The sequence below is a fragment of the Engystomops pustulosus genome, chromosome 6, assembly GCF_040894005.1.
Source record: "Engystomops pustulosus chromosome 6, aEngPut4.maternal, whole genome shotgun sequence".
Taxonomy (NCBI): domain Eukaryota; kingdom Metazoa; phylum Chordata; class Amphibia; order Anura; family Leptodactylidae; genus Engystomops; species Engystomops pustulosus.
This window is the reverse complement of record NC_092416.1, coordinates 74457089-74476090: the sequence shown is the minus strand read 5'-3', so window position 1 is coordinate 74476090 and position 19002 is coordinate 74457089. Positions and strand designations below refer to the sequence as shown.

Here is a 19002-nt window from a genome sequence, read left to right as displayed (position 1 = left end):
GACATTCACTACATGAATTTATTTCATATCAGCTAATACATAGCAAGACACATTCTATTACACTACAATGTACAGAGACCTCCGTATGTCAGACATTGTTCCCCTCCTACCTGGAGATGATAAATTGGAGCGAGGGAGGACAGTAATACTTTCAGGGACATTTATCGGCCACAGGGACCTGACGTTAAAGCTATTTGTTGGCAACGAACATGACCGTTTCACACGAGCCAAAATCTCTCCATGAATGTGTTACACAAACAGGTGAAAATCTAAGCAATATAATGAGAGGAAAGTAACTGATTTGGCCAAAACGAGCAGAAGATACAAGGAGCAGACACCCAAAACACTGTTACAGGTAAATGCCCTGAAAGTCTTGGCACCAAGTGGCCACTTACAATACTACAGATAAGTTATATCACAGGGAATCCAATGTGGATCCATTATCTGCTGCTCCAGGGCGCCATTATTCTTCTAGTAATCCATTACCTTTTACTAGTACATAGAATCACACATCTGTACATAGCAAAACAAGTGCAGAATCCCACTTTACCTGGATCATGAAGTAGGTAGAGCTCTACCACAAGGAATCTGACTACTACTGATGGGCAGCAGATGGCAGATCCCCTGGTAGCAAACCCATGGGCAACACAAAATATCATGGGGTTAATTCCATGTTTTTCTGAGCACATCATGGTTAAATTGATGAGAAAGCAATAGATAATAACCAATACTGGTCTGTAACTCCGATTAATTCAATGTAAATTTAAATGTTATGTCATGCAGTCCTGATGTGACACGAATATTCTCCCTGATCAACAATCTGGGTGGCAGACGTTAGGTTGGGCAGAGCACTGGAGAAAGAAAATAACTTAGATTAATTCATACAGTACATGCAATAACAATATGGCATTGAGTGTCAGAATCCTCCTTTCTCTTATTTATAGATTATACCCACTAGTTCTTAACAAGGGGCATTATGTTTATGTGTGTGTGTAGGGGCATGGTGGTGGAATATGTGATTGAGCATAATAGGATCATGATAGATATTATACACATGTGTCTTAGTTGAATTTATCATCCACATATTTTGTAAATCTGAATAAGAGTGACAGAAAAAAGTGTATTTACCAATACACAAAATGGCTCAGCATAATCAATATGCAGGCACTCCCTGACTTTAACCCCTTCCCGACGCGCGCCGTACTAGTACGGCGCGCGCCGGGTCCCGGTGCATGGAGAGGGCTCGCGGGCCGAGCCCTCTCCATAGCCGGTAAGTCTTTGCTGCATATTGCAGCAAAGGCTTACCGGTAACACCCGCGATCGGTGCTAGCACCGATCGCGGGTGCTTTCACCGCGATCGCCTCCGGCAATGCTGCCGGAGGCTTCAAAAAGATGGCGCCGCATGGGCGCCGCCATCTTGGCGCGGATCTCCGCTCCCCGATGACGTCACGGGGAGCGGTGATCCGTTGCCATGACAGCATCGGGCCTCACGAAGGCCCGAAGCTGTCTCGTTTTAACCTATTCATTACAATGTGCTATCAGCACATTGTAATGAATGAGGAGTAAAATCCCCATATACTGCCATATTGCAGTATGGCAGTATATGGTAGGATCGATCAGACAACCTAGGGTTAAAGTACCCTAGGGAGTCTGAAAAATAGTTAAAGTAAAAGTAAAAAAAAGTTAAAAAAAAAAAAATTATATTAAAAAAACCTAAAAATTTAAATCACCCCCCTTTCCCCAGAACTGATATTAATATTAATAAACAGTAAAAATCATAAACACATTAGGTATCACCGCGTCCGAAAATGTCCGATCTATCAAAATATTATAACGGTTTTTCACTGCGTTTAACCCCGTAACGGAAAATAGCGTCCAAAGTCAAAAATGACATTTTTTTGCCATTTTGGAAAATATAAAAAAATTAATAAAAAGTGATCAAAAGGTCGCACAGTCCTAACAATGATAGCAATGAAAACGCCATCAAAAGTCTCAAAAAATGACACCACCCACAGCTTCGTACACCAAAGTATGAAAAAGTTATTAGCGCCAGAAGATGGCAAAATCAAAAAAAAAATTTTGTACAGGAGGTTTTAATTTTTTTAAATGTATGAAAACATTATAAAACCTGTACAAATGTGGTATCCCTGTGATCGTAGCAACCCAAAGAATAAAGTAGACATGTCATTTGGGACGCAGAGTGAAAGCTGTGAAATCCAAGCCCACAAGAAAACGTCGCTAATGTGTTTTTTCACCATTTTCACTGCATTTGGAATTTTTTTCCCGCTTCCCAGTACGCGCCATGGAATATTAAATACCGTCACTACGAAGTGCAATTTGTTACGCAGAAAATAAGCCATAACAGAGCTCTTTATGTGGAAAAATAAAAAAGTTATAGATTTTTGAAGGTGGGGTGTGAAAAATGGAAGTGAAAAAACTAAAAAAGGCCAAGTCGTGAAGGGGTTAAGGAAACCTACCACCACGGATCTACCTATTAAAGAAGATCTGGTGGCAGGTTCATCTAATCATAGTAGGATAGCCCTTTTTAGGGCTAATCCTTTAGTCTTGGAAGGCGGATCACAAGAGGCTAGTAGTCTCTTTGGTAAATTTGCATATTAGGGCAATTAAAAATTATAAAAGATAAGGGGGACTAAAGGATTAGCTCTAAATTTAGTGATCTTTACTTCCAGGGTACAATGGTCAACATAAGTTATCAAAGGTGTCTACAGTGAACCTTTATTGGTAATTATTGTTCCGTCCTTCCAGGGCGCCGGATTCATCTGGAGGCTTCAACAATTCAACAATTGTGGTCTATAGCGATTGCACAGTCTACTCCGCCGCTCGCAGGGCAAATAATCACAATTGCTGGTTGCTTGTATGGCATAGCTTTTATTTCAGGGTTTGTACACCAGAACAAATTTGCCTTGTATCTTGTAAATAATAACTTAATATGATCCTTAAATGATCTCCCTTTTGCTAGGCATCAGTCTATTGCAGAAACATTTGGAGGTGTTGTCTAGTACATGGATCTATATGGAACCGTACACACTAACATTTTAGAGTGTCAGCATCGGTTGTTTCAAAGGGATTATACACACAGATGCGGGTCCTATGGACTCATGTGTGAGATGACTGCCTGGAGCGCACATTTTAGAGCAGATCCTATTCTTTCCCGAGTTTGCGGCTTTGTCACAACTTCTTATGTCACTGGCATATGAGTGGACCTCGTAGGTCAATAACACATGGGATGCAAACAACGGACCATGGCTCGGCTGTTTCTGACCCAAGAATGCATGCGTTTGTCGCATTTTTTTTCTTACCTTAGATAACCCTCTTTTGATATACATTTACAGGAAATATTGAGAATTTTACCTTTTAAAATGTAGTCCGTTAATAGCATGGGAACCTTCTCACTGTCTTCTTTCATAGCAAACAATACTGCAGGCAGAGAAAGCTAAGGATTAGTACAAGTGTGTCCTGTGATATATAGACGATTTCTCAATACTGCTGCATTAAATGAGGGACATTTATCAGGCCTTGTATGCCATGAAATAATCACAATTCTTTGCAAACCACCAGGAATTGCACTAATTTACCCCTTTATGCTACCTCCATGCTGAGTGGGCGTGGAGGAGTGTTAAGGGGGTGCACCAGGCAGTAGAGTGGGCTGGTGAGGGGCCTTTCTGCCCCGCATCTGAGCATTAGAAATAGTCGGCACATTTTCAGGTCTGAAAGGGCACTTCTACAACAAGCCCTGATGCCAGCACAGCCAACCGCTGTATGTATCAGGAGGTCGAAGCCTCCTGATTTATCCAGCAAGGTGGATGGACAGAGATCTCATCATAAGCAGGCCGCGGCCTCCTGATACGGCCTGTCATAGAATTACCCCTAGGGAGCATGCTTACTGTTTGTTAGCATCTGCAGGTCCTCAACTGTAGGGGGTGTAGCTTTCCTCTCATATGGGATGACTGTATTCAGATACTGCAAGATAAGATAATAAGATGATAATTAATCTTTACCAACAATATACATAACATATGTTATACTCTGTACCCTGAACCAAAGATTAAGCTTTATTATGGGGCACAGGTATCAAACTTTATACTTGCCTTTTTCTTTAATTTCTCACACTTTTCACAGTGCTTGTGCTTATTTGCGACTTTTTTTGCACCTTAGACAGTCTGTCTTCGAAGTTCATCAGTCTAATTTTCTACAATGTTCCCAGAGTTATCACCTGAATCCAGATGTGAAAGTTGTGGCTTTTTTTTAAAAAGAAGTTGCACATTTTAGTGCAAATCTACGACTACCCCTGACAAGATGTAGAAATTAGCTTAGAACTGATTGTGATTCACCAAATGCCACATGTATCAGTAAGGAAAAACAGCTAAGATACAACTGACCAGCAGAAAAAAAACAAGAAAAGACCCAAAAAGCAGATGGACAAAGCCAGATTTGTGTTACATGTGCCCCTATGGTTTCTTAATGATTATGCACTATTATTTCACTACAATCCTGCAGTTGTTCTTAAAATATCTGCACGTGTTGCAGATTTTATTTTCGAGCAGAAAGTCCACAGTGGCATACAGTAGCATTAAAGTGAATGTGATTTGGAATAAGTAATGTGTTCTTTAGAAATTGTTGCTCAATCCCAAAAATAAAATAATAACTTTTCTTGCGTGTCCTCACAGATTTTTGAATGCATTTTTTTTTACAATTTAGTTTATGGGCATGTGATAATGTGCTTCACATATGCATGAAAACCACACCATAATACGTTGCGGCCATTGAAGGTGGTGTGTGTATCAGCAGCTTTTGCGTCTTAGACCGTTGTCCTACACAGGCAGTGGAAATCAGAGCCATGTGAATGAATACGTAGAAATATGTTTTTCTGTGGGCTATCTGTTGAATTAATGCAGGGTTCCCCAAACTACTCGTTTCGATCCGGCCCCCGACACTTGGCGCGCCAGCGCTGGGCCCTCGCGGCCTGCAACAGTCGGGCAGGAGCCTCTTTCCGTCCAGATAGGAAGCTCCTGCCCGCCACTGTATAGTGCTCGGTGCGGCCGGAAACGGCCGCTCGAGCACTATTACTGGAGCGATGTGGCCGGAATACAACCGCGGCGCACATCGCTCCATGAACTAGGCTGCGCGGCTGCGCGATGACGTCATCACGCGGCCGTGCACCCCTTCCTGCCCGGACGCGGCAAGAAGATAGAAGACTTAGGTGAGTACAGGGCTTTTATTTTTTTATTAAAAAGGGCAGTAAAAAGATTGTGGCGACTGGGGGCCAATAGTTAGTTATGAGAGGCAGAATAAGAAATAATTAATTATAAGGGTCAGCTTAGGAAATAATTAAATATGAGGGGCAGAATAGGAAATAATTAATTATGAGGGGCAGAATAGGAAATAATTAATTATGAGGGGCAGCTTAGGAAATAATTAATTATGAGGGGCAGAATAGGAAATAATTAATATTTAGGGGTAGAATAGGAAATAATTAATTATGAGGGGCAGTATAGGAATAATTAATTATGAGGGGCAGCATAGGAAATAATTAATGGTGGGGGCAGCATTAATAAATAATTAATGGTGCGGGTATAGGAAATAATTAATTATGAGGGGCAGCATAGGAAATAATTAATGGTGCGGGTATAGGAAATAATTAATTTTGAGGGGCAGTTTAGTAATTAATGGGGGGGGGAGGCATATTCAATAATTAATGGAGAGAGGTCCCAGTATATTAATTAATTAATTGGGCCAATATATAAAATAGTTCACATGGGGGTGCAGTACCGAAATATTAAATAATTAATTGAGGTGGGTGCCAGTGTATTATGGATGCGGTCACATGTACCGCTATTTATTTTTAAACTTTAGTCCGGCCCTCCAACGGTCTGAGGGGGACAGTGAACAGCCCCCTACGTAAAAAGTTTGGGGACCCCTGAATTAATGGATAGCTCACTAACAAGAACAATGGTTGTGTGCAGGGGTTCATTGAGAATGGAGATCTATACTCTGAATGTGTAGCACAAAATTGACATGAAACAGATTTTAAAATCTGGCAATATTGCAGTGTGCAAATTTGAGGAAATGCTTAGCAGATTATACAATAAAATACAGGTTATTGGTGCTCTGCTGTAAATTTCAGTTCAACTTCAAGTGAAATCAGGATGGATGATACTCTTGCCACTTTGGTTGTGGTCAGGAATAGAGGAACACCCCGGATCTTTCCAGCCTCCAAACACTGTAAATGTAACTCAACTGTAGATAATGCTATACCCCTGTGTCCAAAGTCCATGCCGGATGGACACATAACATATCATATAGATATATGGTTATTTCAGCTACTCACAAACACAGAGTCATTAAAAGAATGCATTAGATATAAATTCTTTCAATGAGAGGCCAAACACCTTCCCAGACCCAGGTTTTGCCTTTTCTTGCCCCGGAAGAAGCCTGAAGACGCAAAACCTGGTCCAGCAGAAATGTCTGGTATCTTATCAAAAGAATTTTTATGTAATGGCCGCTTCCTCTATTCATGACCATGGTGGAAGTCGTGAGAGTATCATCTGTCTTGATTTCACTTGAACTGAAATTTCTTATAAAGTAGCGCACCGCTAACCTGTGTTTTATTGTAGATTATAAATGATCTCCATGTTGATCATTTCTGCTCTGTGTACAGTAACATTGTAGTCGTGTTGCGTTGTAGTTGTCTGACTGTGTTCATCCAAAAGTTATGGCTCTAAGCATTCTGTCAAGAGGAAAAATTGTAAAACCACTTTTGACGTAGTTTATACGGTTGAAAAAGACACTTGTCCATCAAATTTAACCAAAGAAGGGAAGGGATTGCATGAGGAAGGGATTTAGGGGAAGCAATTCTATATAATATAACCATCAATGTTATTTAGGTGTAAAAAGGCATTTAGACCCTTCCTGAAGCTCTCTGCTGTGACCAGCGGAGGCAGGCTATTCCAAAATCATCTAGTAAATCTTAAAGGGGTTATCCGGGTTTACTTACCTCCTCCGGTGCTGCCGATGTCCCGCGCCGGCCCGGATGCTCCCATGCGCACCATCTCCCAGCGCTTACAACGTTGAGAGATAGGGACGGATGGGAGGAGCCGTCCACATCGCGAACCGGAAGTTCCCTGTGCGCGGCTTCCGTGCCCCTGTAAACAAACAGGGGCACGGATCGAAGGGACCGCGGCGCGGGACATCAGCGTCGCCGGAGGAGGTAAGTCCATGTTTATTATGTTTAACTAGCCCTCCCCAGCCCGGCCATAAAATTTTTTTTAAACCCGGATAACCCCTTTAAGTGCAGATAATAATAAAATCAAACTTTGAACTATGCTTAATTTTAAAAATGTTACCATGTTTTCTTCCTTGTTTATGCAGTTTGTGTAAATCAGCTTCATGTCCCTGTAGTCTACTAAGGCCCCTTCCACACGTGCGTTTTTCATACGCGTTTTCTGTGCGTGCTTTTACTTGTATTGCACTCTGACCTATTGTTATCAATGACTTGCAAATTTTTTCACGCACACACACGCATTTTTTTAATGCGCATTTAAATCTCGACGTGCTATACTTTTGCATGTCACGCGTGTGAAAAACGCACCATACAAGTCTATGGAGATGCATCAAAAACGCATTGCACTCTGAGACACATGAAAGTGCAATGCATTTTTCACGCATCAATTGCCATAGCCCTGAGTCCTTTTAAGTTAATGCGTGTGAAAAACGCATTGAAATTGCATTGAAAAACTGAGACACTGAACAAACTCTGACTGAAAACTGATTGCACTCTGATGCAAAATGTCAGTTTTTCACTGACCAAACACTGATCGCATCCTGATCAAACTCTGACGTGATCTGCAACGCAAGTGTGGAAGGGGCCTAACAACTGAGAGATAAAGTAGCCAAATAATGTCCTTAATGGCCTAGTGATTACAGAATTATAGCCCAGATTAATACACTGTCCTCATTAATGTCCCAAACACTGAGTATTTACCCCACCATACACTCACCTGCTTCTCATTCCCTGAATTACCAAACGTTTGTCTGATTCCCGTCTGAAGAATATTAGAGATTCCTTCCATGCTGAAACGCTGCAGAAGAACAAAGCTTTAGTCATACTGGAGCAGATTTACTAATCCGGTCTATTTACAGTAGATCTGGACTCTTGGACGGTGGAGGATGCAACAGTCTTCACATACACAAGCCTTGCACAACACAATAAGGTCAGCAGCTAATTTTTTGTTCCTCACCTTTTTGCTTACACCTTTTTAAATGGTGTACTATAATAATAATAAACCTTTAATCTGTTTATTGCACACAGATTATGCAGCACTGCCAAAATCTTGCCAAATACATCCTTGTCTTCAATGGGGCTCACAATCTAATCAACCTACCAGTATCAGTTTTGGAGGAGACTGGAGGAAACCCACGCAAACACAGAGAGAACATACAAACTCTTTGCAGATGTTGACCTGGATGGGACTTGAACCCAGGACCCCAGCGCTGCAAGGCTGTAGTGCTAACCACTGAGCCACTGTGCTACCCATGGCTCTAGAATTTTGTGCTTAAGTTTGGAGCACATTTTTGCATCTTAAACCATCTCCCCTTGTCAGCAAGGCAAGAATGTATAGAAATGGTATAACAGTGCTGTGTAACAAGAATACCAAAATAAGCTGCAGCAATCCACAATATCTTCAATGAAAGTGTTTTTTTTTCCCTCAAAACCATGAAAGGACCACACATACCCACACTCACAGGAAAAAGATTCTGCATACCCTGTATTGTGACGTATGCCTTATAGTGTAAATCAGCTAACAATATGGAGCCTGCTAATAAGTATCCAGTTTGGTGCATTTGCAACAAATTCCACCTTATAGTGGTGGTTACTCAGCAATACTATAGGATAGTTTTTTGAATAAACAGGGCCGTCACAGGAATATCTACAGGAAGTGGTGACTTTTTGTTGCTCTAGTACCTTCATAGGCATCTGGCCATTTCTCTCGGTTTTGTTACTCTGCAGACTGAGGCCCTTCTCTTTCCTCCTCTTTTTCACCAGTTCTCTGTGTTCCTTCTGCTTGTTCTGGACCTCCAGGAGAGCAGTGATGAAGGAATTTTTCACCTCCTTCTCAAACTCCAACTCATCCCGTCGAGCAAGATGCTGGACTAGCTCTTCAGAATAGTCACAGATGGCACGCTCTACTCGCTCCAGTAACTGAGTCAGCTCCTCAACGCTCATGTGCTGCAGACCTGCTGGATGGGACAGAAATAGAGACACAAGGAACGTTATTCTACAACATCTGGGATAAACGGTAGAACAAAGTAATCGCTTCTTATAATGTGGATGTATATTAAAGGAAATCTACCATCAAAATCCAGCATAATAAACCAGGCACATTTACTGATCCATGGCCTCCTTCTTTCTACAATCAACTTTTAAAATTAGGATAATTGGCCAGAAGGGCTCTGGAAGGTGTTTTACAGGCTATTACACTGTGCATGAGCAATTCCCCTCCCACTGCTTCGTGGGAAGTGATCCTTGCACAGTGTAAGCTACAAAACGGAGGGGCTCTGGTAACGCCCCCCAAGAGCTCTTTTGGCTCACCAACACAATTTTTACAAAGTGGACTTTAGAGGGAAGGAGGCCATGGATAACAAATATAAGAAGATTACCATAGTCACAGTGCCTAGATCTGTGAGTAAGTGCCCCCGTTTTATCATTATGGATTTTTATGGTAGATTTCATTTGAGTCAAACTATACATGGCAGGTTCATAGCCACCTGCTATATATCGTTCCACAACCACTGTATCACATTTTAAGAAAAACATACCTGATAACATTCATCAATCTGTATACAAATTCATCATAATATGGGTTTTTAGTGAAGTTCTGTGGTTTTAAGGAGGTTTTTTACTATATAAACAACCAAATCTCATCTGAAGGCTGCAAACATTATGTAACATGTATTAAGGTCTGAAGTCCAAGACAGCGCGGTGACTAAAACTTCACTTTTATCATCACATGAGATTAAAGTGTAATCCATGCAAGTGTTGATAATTTATGCATACATGGATAAGTGTGCATAAAGGTGAAAGCTGTGTTACATGTTTATATACTTTTATAATACAGGTGGTCCCCAACTTAAGAACACTCGACTTACAGATGACCCCTAATTACAGACGGACCTCTCTGCCCACTGTGACCTCTGGTGAAGCTCTCTGGATTCTTTACTATAGTCCCAGGCTGCCATGATCAGCTGCAAGGTGTCTGTAATGTTTTATTGATAATCCTTGGTCCAATTACAGCACAAAATGTTGAAAAATGTAATTGTCACTGGGACAAAAATCATTTTGACTGGAGTTACAATTATAAAATATACCGGCTCTGACTTGCATACTGAAGTACAATCCTAAATAACTTATCTTGTATGTAACCCTGGGACTGCCTGTATATTGATGCAAAATTAACATATTGGAAAAATATATTTATGCCAATTATATTGTTATTTGTTATTGGTAACCACATCTTAAAAGTTAACTTTTATTGATGCTATATACAGGTGGTCCCTGGGTTACGTACAAGATAGGGTTGTCTGTAAGTCAGGCGTTCTTAAGTAGGGGACCGCCTGCATAAGAAAATCTGTAAAGTTCCTTTCATTCTAAGTCTAAGTCCTGAATTTTGACCTATTCTTGATAGTATTGTATCTTATATTAGCAAACTGCTAATACTACAGATATCTAGAAATGCATTTTATTTACTGTGAATAAACAGATAGCTTCCCAGCATGTGGCTTAGTGGACGCCCCCCATTTCAGGATGTTGGGGTGGTTTTGAAGCTTTTAAATGGTAATTCACAGTCTATAAAAGGTTCCCTGCTCATAGTGCAGATGACCAATATATTTCTATGTTTAATCCACATTTATTGAAGATTATCAAACATATGTAAAATGAAACTGTGAAGTGAAGAGGATGGTCTTGCAGGACCCAGTGTGCTTAGTGCAGAATAGTCACAAAAACATATAATAATGCAGGGGCTAGAAGAGGCTGGTCATGGCAGACTTTTGTACACCATATGTACAATACACAAATACATACAGTACAATACCATATACAGACATACAGCATATACACACTCAATATCCTGAATGCTGGGGCCCATTGACAGTGCGGGCCCCATAGCATCTGCTATGGCTGCTACCACTCTAGTTATGCCCCTGTAATAATGGACGTTTAGCCAATAAAAAAACTTTGAGGTTTTGTAGTGGTTTCATGCGCTCAATCAACTATTGAAGGAGCAATAGTCTTGGCCACCATCACCTACATCTTAAGTATGAATTGGAGCTACTCTATTCATTCTACAATGGTAGGTGGTTGTGAGGTCTTCCAATGTTGGGGTATTACCGTTTGAGCAGCTGTGAGTAAATGTCGGAGAAATCCCTTCTTTACAGAGGAGACAGAGTCCGGCACCACCAAGAGAAAAGCAATCTTGGTGTAGGCTTGCACTGTCTTTCTGGTAACTGATTTATATGCATCAAACACCATTTGCGAGAAAGGCAGCTCCACCATGTATGTAAACTGGATCCGACCTCCGCACCCCATCTCTAGCAGACCTCCGGATATATTTTGTGAAGCTCGAGGGGACACCTGTCCCATCTGGATAGAAGCTTATAGTTTTTCTCCTGAGCATTTGGTGGGAGAACAGAAAGGCCTTTTTCGCATTCTGCGTCAGTGAGTTCGGTCAACAGTTCAATTTATATATATTTAAGATACTATTATAGTAAATTAATATAATATATTCTAATATATATTAAAAATATAATAATATTTAGAATAGGTCCAAAATTCAGGATAATAAAAATATATATATGCACTCCATTTGTTGTTGTACCACCAATGTGCTTTGTTTAGATGATTCTGGTATTTCTTGCATTTGGCCACCAGAGGGCACTGTGATCATGCATTGTTTGATCAAAAATACATGTCTGGGTACAATATTGGTGAATCCTTCTAAATACATTCCTCCTGACCATACTGAATTACGTAGGGTTGGAGCAGGCCCAGACTTTCTTGTATTAGACCCCCGTCACAGAAGGTGGGATGTCCAGCGTGTCAAATCTTTTAAACTGGTAAAGCAGGTAGTTGTCGGCTCCAAGCTCCATCATTGTGCCTTTAAAGGAAATCTACCACCAGGATAAAGAATTGTAAACCAAGCACACTGACATACTGGCGTGTGCCCACTCCGGCAGAAGCTACTCTTCTTGTAGACTCGTATGCCTTTGTTTTTAAGAAAAAGAGGTTTTAAAAATTATGCAGATGAGCTTCGGGGCTCCAAGCTCCATTGACATCTATAGCGTCTGGAGCCCCGGATGCTAATTTTCATAATTTGTGAAACCTTTTTATTGTAAAAACAAGGCCCTAAAAAGCTGAACCTGCCAGAGGGGCACTCACCAGTATTTCCTTTAACAATGTTGTGTGCGCCATTGCACTGGTCTCTTTCAGTGCCACACTGTGACAGAGAAGAAAGCACCATGCTGCTGCAGGGGTAGGGGCAAATTATAAGTAGGGATGTTATAAGTAGGAGCAAGATCGAATAGGGGGTATTATAGACAGCAGTCATTTTATTTTATGGAGGACACTAAGGGTTATATTATACATTTTGTGGGCGTATATTGGTTGGGTAAATGGGCGCTGCTTAGAAATTGACATTTTCAAAATGTCTCTTTCAGTGTCCTTAACATAACAAGATGGGGCATACCAGTGTTGTAACATATGCAGCTTCACAGGGGCCCAGTAGGTAAATGGGGTAAGGCCCCATTCACACTGCAGTTGTGGGGACATATATATAGCCACAAGCTTGCGGTTGTATATACATCCCATAGATGGCTATAGACACCGGCGGCGGTACGCACCGTACATGGGGAAAAGATAGAACATGTTTCTATCTATCTTTCTCTATTTGTGCAGCCGTGCATTCCTCCTGCTCTCCAGTGCGCCTGCCTGGCTATAAAACTTATAGTGAATTTTAGTGTAAACAAATAGACAGGTCCTTACCCTCTGTGGTCCAATTATTGTTGAAGTTCTGGCTCAGGGCCTGCATTTCCTGGAGAAGTACAGTATCTGAATGAGCCGAAATCACATCTAGGTCATTGTCATCTTCATCCAGTTCTTCCTCAGGATCTGGGGAGTTCTGCATCATCTCCTCAATCTCTTCAATCACCTGTAGAAGACGGCAACATTAAGATAAAACAAAAAGAAGTCCAGCTCACCTCCCCCCATCTTTTGAAACCTCAGGTTTACAAATTCTTATAGAAATGCATCCAGCACACACTGAGATCGGCTCTCACAACACTTTATTCCTTCAAAGCATATCGTAGGAACAGTGGCAAAAAAATCTTGACAGTGGTGCAGACTTGAAAAGCCATATATGGACACAGGTCCACCGACCTACGCGTTTCGCTAAAGTAGCTTAATCATGGTCTGAATACTAGTCTGAAGAAACTCCATTTGAATCCTTGCGCTCCTCATCAGGCGTGTGACGTCACACCCATGGATGCATTTCTATAAGACGGCAACATTATATATACTGGGATATAGGGCTACCTACAGTAACATCTAAAAATATTAATAAAATGAGATAGAGGGGGGATTTATCACGGCTTACATGTCTTCTTGAGCGCTTGGTACGATTTGCATTGAGAATTGCGACTTCTCTGCCCTCTATGCCAGTTGGGCGAGAATGGAGCAGTGCCAGGCCGGGAAGTGATCCCACGTGTGGCATTTCTGTCCTGAGCCTGTGTACTGCCTATAACCTGCGCCCATTCAGGCATTCAAGTCAGACATGGCATAGGAGTGCCCCAGCGGCACAGCACATCTCAGCTGCCCAATGGGATTTATCATGTTATCAGGCCCAGCGTATGATAAATGTGCCCAAGTGTTCTCTGAAAGTAACACACCAAATGGTACATATGCAAAATATCAGGCATTGTACGCACTGGCATCCATCAGCCACAATATTCTACCCTAATCAAAAGAACAATCAGCCCCCCCATACATCCAGTGGATCCTGCACAACTGGAAGCCATGATGCCAGTGTGAACAGAGTTATACATTATATGCTGCATTACTGATACAAGAGTACATAATAGGATACAATAAAAACTAAGGCTACATTTGTAATAAATGTGCTACTATCAATATTTAGGTATTCATTTTGTATATAAAACGGATACATATTACAGATGTAAATACAGATTTCAATAGAAGACAAGTTCCTTCATTTCTATAGAACATAGATATTAGGGGGAGATTTAGGGGAGTTTGGGGGAGTTTTGTGGTGTAGAATCATTGAAATAATCACAAATTCTTGCACAGTGCAAGAATTAGCAATAAGAATAGCGAATACGCCACCTCCACACCACATAGGCATGGAGGGTTGCAGAGGGGTGCAGTGGCCGGTGGAGGGGAGGGCACGTTCCGACATGTGCCTGTGTTCTTTTGAAAAACCAGAGAACTTTCATTCGCTGGTTTTTACACAATACTATGCCAGGTTGGACCTGGCCTAGTTTTGCCCAGTGGCCGCAGGAGATAATAAATCTCCCCCTTAGTGACTATGGCCTCATTCATTTTCATTGAACAGACTTAATACTGCATGCATATAGCAAAAAGGTGGGAGATGCTGAGCGGTTGCCAACAATGGTCATTGATAATTTTTACTGCATCTGATATATATGAATGATCAGTTTCCATAGCAACAATCTATACCCGGAACCTTCTTGGGAAGGGGGAGGGAGAAAATTCCCTGTTGAGTATTGACGTTTTAAGTCACTTGACTACGTGGACATGACTGTTCCTGATGTCCTTGTGTTTCCCAATATGTCAGGAATACAGCCTCAGAGACTTGTATCTGCAGAGCTCAGGCCTGACCTCACAGCATGCAATGTCAGCTCAAATCGTTTTCTTTATAATTATTAATATTCCAATACAGGCCACATACACAAGTTTATAGACACGCCTCTGACTTTCTACCCTTTAAAGGGACACAAGCTCCTCAAGTAGGATATGATATGTCCTTTCTGCAATCTCCCCTATCCAAGGCTCTGTTGCATCTAAAAGCAGGTAATTGGAGTCATTTAAACATCCGAATTGTCACATGTAAGTGAGTTAAAGGCAGTTAAAGACATAGTCAGAAATTGTATCTTTATCTGCAGATCACATTGTTAAAGGGGTTGTCGACTTTCAGCAAATAATATATATTGTATATATTGAAAAGTTGCACAATTTACACAAACAATATCAATTAACATATCGATTCATTATATCTTAACTCCTTCCCAATGCACGCCGTACTAGTCCCGGTGCATGGAGATGGCTACGCAGAAAATAAGCCGTCACAGAGCTCTTTATGTGGAAAAATAAAAAAGTTATAGATTTTTGAAGGTGGTGAGTGAAAAATGGAAGTGAAAAAACTAAAAAGGGCCAGGTCAATAAGGGGTTAAGCTACCTGTATCTTTGGTGGTTTTGCTCACAGATAATGAGGGAGATTAATCATTAAGCAGGCATCCTACCACAGTTTATAGACTGTCTCAGGAGCTACGCTGCCCTTCAGATTTATCATAGTGGCTTAGGAGGCTTGTGAAGACTGGAAAATGAGGACGCAGTCCATTTGCATCTCTTTATATGAAAAGTTGCATAAAAGTTGTAATGTTTACACAACTAGTTTTAAGGTTTTCAATGCCCGACAAGCATACGGCCATGTGTAGGAGAGAGGAGGGGTGAGCGCTGCTTGTCCCTCCCCTCTTTACTGACAAGCGAGCACCCAGCTCTTCTTTTGACAAACAGATTGAGTGAATAGGTTTCTATGACCTGTCCTTGTGTAATAATACATATCCTAAGTAGCCCCAATAGAAGCTGCAGATTTGGTTTCCAGTATCATCTTTATGCTAATGATACCCAGCTATATACTTCTGCAAGTTACATCACTCCTGCCTTACTTCAGAACACCAGTGACTGTCTCTATGCAGTCTCTAACATCATGTTCTCTCTCTTCTTGAAACTTCATCTTTCTAAGACTGAGCTTCTTGTCTTTTCACCATCTACTATCTGACCCAACCCTGACCTCTCCATCTCAGTCTTTCGGATCACTATAGCACCGAGGCAGCAGGCCCGCTGTGTTGGGGTGGTGCTGGACTCTGACCTCTCCCGTTTGCACTGTATATTCAATCTCTTTCTCGTGCTTGCTGTATGCATCTCAAAATATACTAATAATAATCTTTATTTATATAGTGCCTTCATATTCTGTAGCACTTAACAAATCATAGGGGACATATACAAATAAAATATTTTTAAAATCCACCAACTTCTCACAACTAAAACCTTTAAAATGCTAATTGTTGCTTTGACACACTATCAACTAGACTACTGTAACTCCCTACTAATCGGTTTTCCACTAAACTCTCTCCAATCTATTCTTAATGCAGTAGCCAGGCTTGTCTTCCAGTTTGTACCAGTCACTGCACTGGCTGCCCATCTCCTTTCCAATATAGTTTAAAATAATCACCCTCATCCACAAAGCTCTGCATAATGCTACACCTCTCCTCTCTCATCTCAGTCTATCGCCCATCCCATGCTCTTCAATCTGCCAGTAATATTAGATTAATCTCTGCCATAAATCAAACCTCTCAGGCACGTCTCCAGGACTTCTCCCGAGTGCACCAATTCTTTGGAATACCCTTCCCTGGACTATCAGACTAATACTCAACCTCCAAAGTTTCTAACGTGCTCTTAAAACCATCTCTTTGGGCAAGGCTATCGCACTCGCTAACTGCATGAAATTTCAACTCTCTCTTTAGTAACCCATCCTGTGTCCTCCTTCTGTCTGTTATCCGGCAAACACCATATACCAAGCTCCAGGCTTCTCTGCAGTCTCATTCACCTTGAGCTCTAAATATAAGATTGCGGCTGGTTTAAGCAGCAGCAGATTTACTTATTAAATTATTTTATTCTTCTCCCTTATAAAGAACGGCTGGACCATTATACAAGCTCTTATACCTCTGTGTCCCGTCATAGACTGTAAGTTGTTTCATTTATACTCTGTAACATAGTATTTTACCTGTATATGTTCCCTATGATTTGTAAAGCGCTACAGAATTTGATGGCGCTATACAGTATAAATGAAGATTATTATTAGTACAAGAGCTCCAGCCTCCTTGTATGGTCTTTACCTGGTCAGCAGTTATCAGGGGCTCCTCATTAATACCAGAATCATTCTCACTCTTCTCATTTAGTTCTTCCTCTTCTTTTTCATGGAACTGAAAAAAAAACGATAGGGAAGTTTCTCTATTTTCCGGGACTTTAAGAAGAATGTACCATTTGCAGCATTTATCAACCTTCTCTCTGTAACATCAACAACATTACAAATATGGAGGCTCACTAAAAACCCATCACTGCCAGCCGCTGTGTTCACAGAAAAACCTATCACACAGCTGAATAATATATGGCAGAGTGTTTCTTTGTTGAAGTAGCAAGAAATGCCCAGGAAAATATCTAACCAGCAGCCATTTAATGTGACAAGCAGAAGACAAATTACAGACTTCTGCGGAGCAGGTTGCTGCCAGGGGTTTCTTTAGTAGAAACAAAATGTTGTGAGAAGCATCTGATCAGCTCTGACTGAGGAAAATCTGCTCTGCATGACCCCCGCTTGGAAAAAGCCATTCATTTTAGCAAGAGGAAGGGGAATGTACATCTGTGCTGCTGGTCTTATCAGTAGTTATAAAGACTTAAAGGGGTTATTGTTTGTAGAATGAAAAATTAAATCATTTTCCAATATACTTTCTGTATCATTTCCTGTTTGAAATCACAAACTACAGACAGATTCTTACCCATTTACTCCTTTCAGACTGCCTTTAGACCATGCTAGTCACGGGAGGAGGACCCCCACGAAGAAGGGAGATGCGGTTTATTACCCCTTCTCCTTTCTCCACTCCTCACAGCATTGAGCTGAAGTAGCACAATGCATAGAGGAGAAAGACCACCAGGGCTGTTAACCAGAGCTGCTGGGTCTCATCAGATCCGGTACAGCTTTGATCAACATTAGCCCTCACAGGGGGTCGTTTCCCTCTAGAACTGGGGCTCTTAGGCCCATTCCACACTTATGCGATAAACTCGCATCACACTCGCAACGCGTGCTGTCGGGATCTCACGTCCCGAACGCTGCAAACTGGGACTGAACTCAGTATGTCCCTATGTGTCCCAATAAAAACACAACAAAAAATGTTAAGGTAGCACGAAAAAACCCAAAGTTAACCTCAATGTATGAAAATTCACTAAAAATGCCCCAGTCATTAAAGCCTTTTCAGGCCATGTTAAATAAACAACAGAGCTTCCTATTGCTTCTTGGCCTTTTGGCTAAGATCAAACAAAACAACAGAACTTCCTATAGAATGACAGCAAGCAGAGCTCTAGAAACCACAAGTAAATAATAACGGAAAGTGTATTGGAAAATTATTTAACTTTTCAATATATAAACAATAACATTTTAACCCTGTAATGAAATATATCCTGTCTAATTGTATCTGGAAAGATACAACTAACTTTTTTCACTGTCCTAGCACTTTCACAAAAAATATACTGAATATGGAAAAATATCTTCCATTTAATGTATTAAGCTCTGATGCAATCTGTGTGTCACTATATTTATAAATAATCTGTATGTAGCCTTTTCCTGCAGCCATACTTCTAACCCAGAAACAGTGTATTATAAACCGTTAATCTAGAATCATAGAATCATCAAGAATGATATAAATAGTATCATAGGTCGAAAAAAGGCCCATCAGTTCCAAACTAGACTCCTATAGTGATCCAGAGGAAGGCAAATAAAGGCTGAGGCCTTTCCATACAGCAAAGGTGCTAGCTTAGGCTATCACCTATTATAGGGATACTAGGGCTGAAAACTGTAAAAAAGGTAGGTAGGTATTCCTGCGTCCCAAAAGTCCCTATTC

The 19002-nt window shown here is 41.1% G+C and overlaps 1 protein-coding gene across 5 annotated transcripts in view; it reads right to left on the bottom strand.

Annotated features, from left to right (window-relative positions):
• Nucleotides 1-19002, bottom strand: part of FEZ1 (fasciculation and elongation protein zeta 1) — a 55649-nt gene continuing 36647 nt past the window's right edge. For 3 of the 5 annotated variants that reach the window (XM_072156595.1, XM_072156596.1, XM_072156594.1), the window contains 7 exons: nt 17227-17313; nt 13058-13223; nt 8984-9258; nt 8019-8099; nt 3906-3981; nt 3373-3438; nt 1-851 (listed from right to left, as the gene is read on the bottom strand). In XM_072156595.1, coding sequence (XP_072012696.1) covers nt 835-851; nt 3373-3438; nt 3906-3981; nt 8019-8099; nt 8984-9258; nt 13058-13223; nt 17227-17313 — 768 coding nt within the window. In that variant the 3' untranslated portion in view covers nt 1-834. The remainder of the gene's footprint in view (nt 852-3372; nt 3439-3905; nt 3982-8018; nt 8100-8983; nt 9259-13057; nt 13224-17226; nt 17314-19002) is intronic. The other 2 variants (XM_072156597.1, XM_072156598.1) reach the window with 2 other exon arrangements.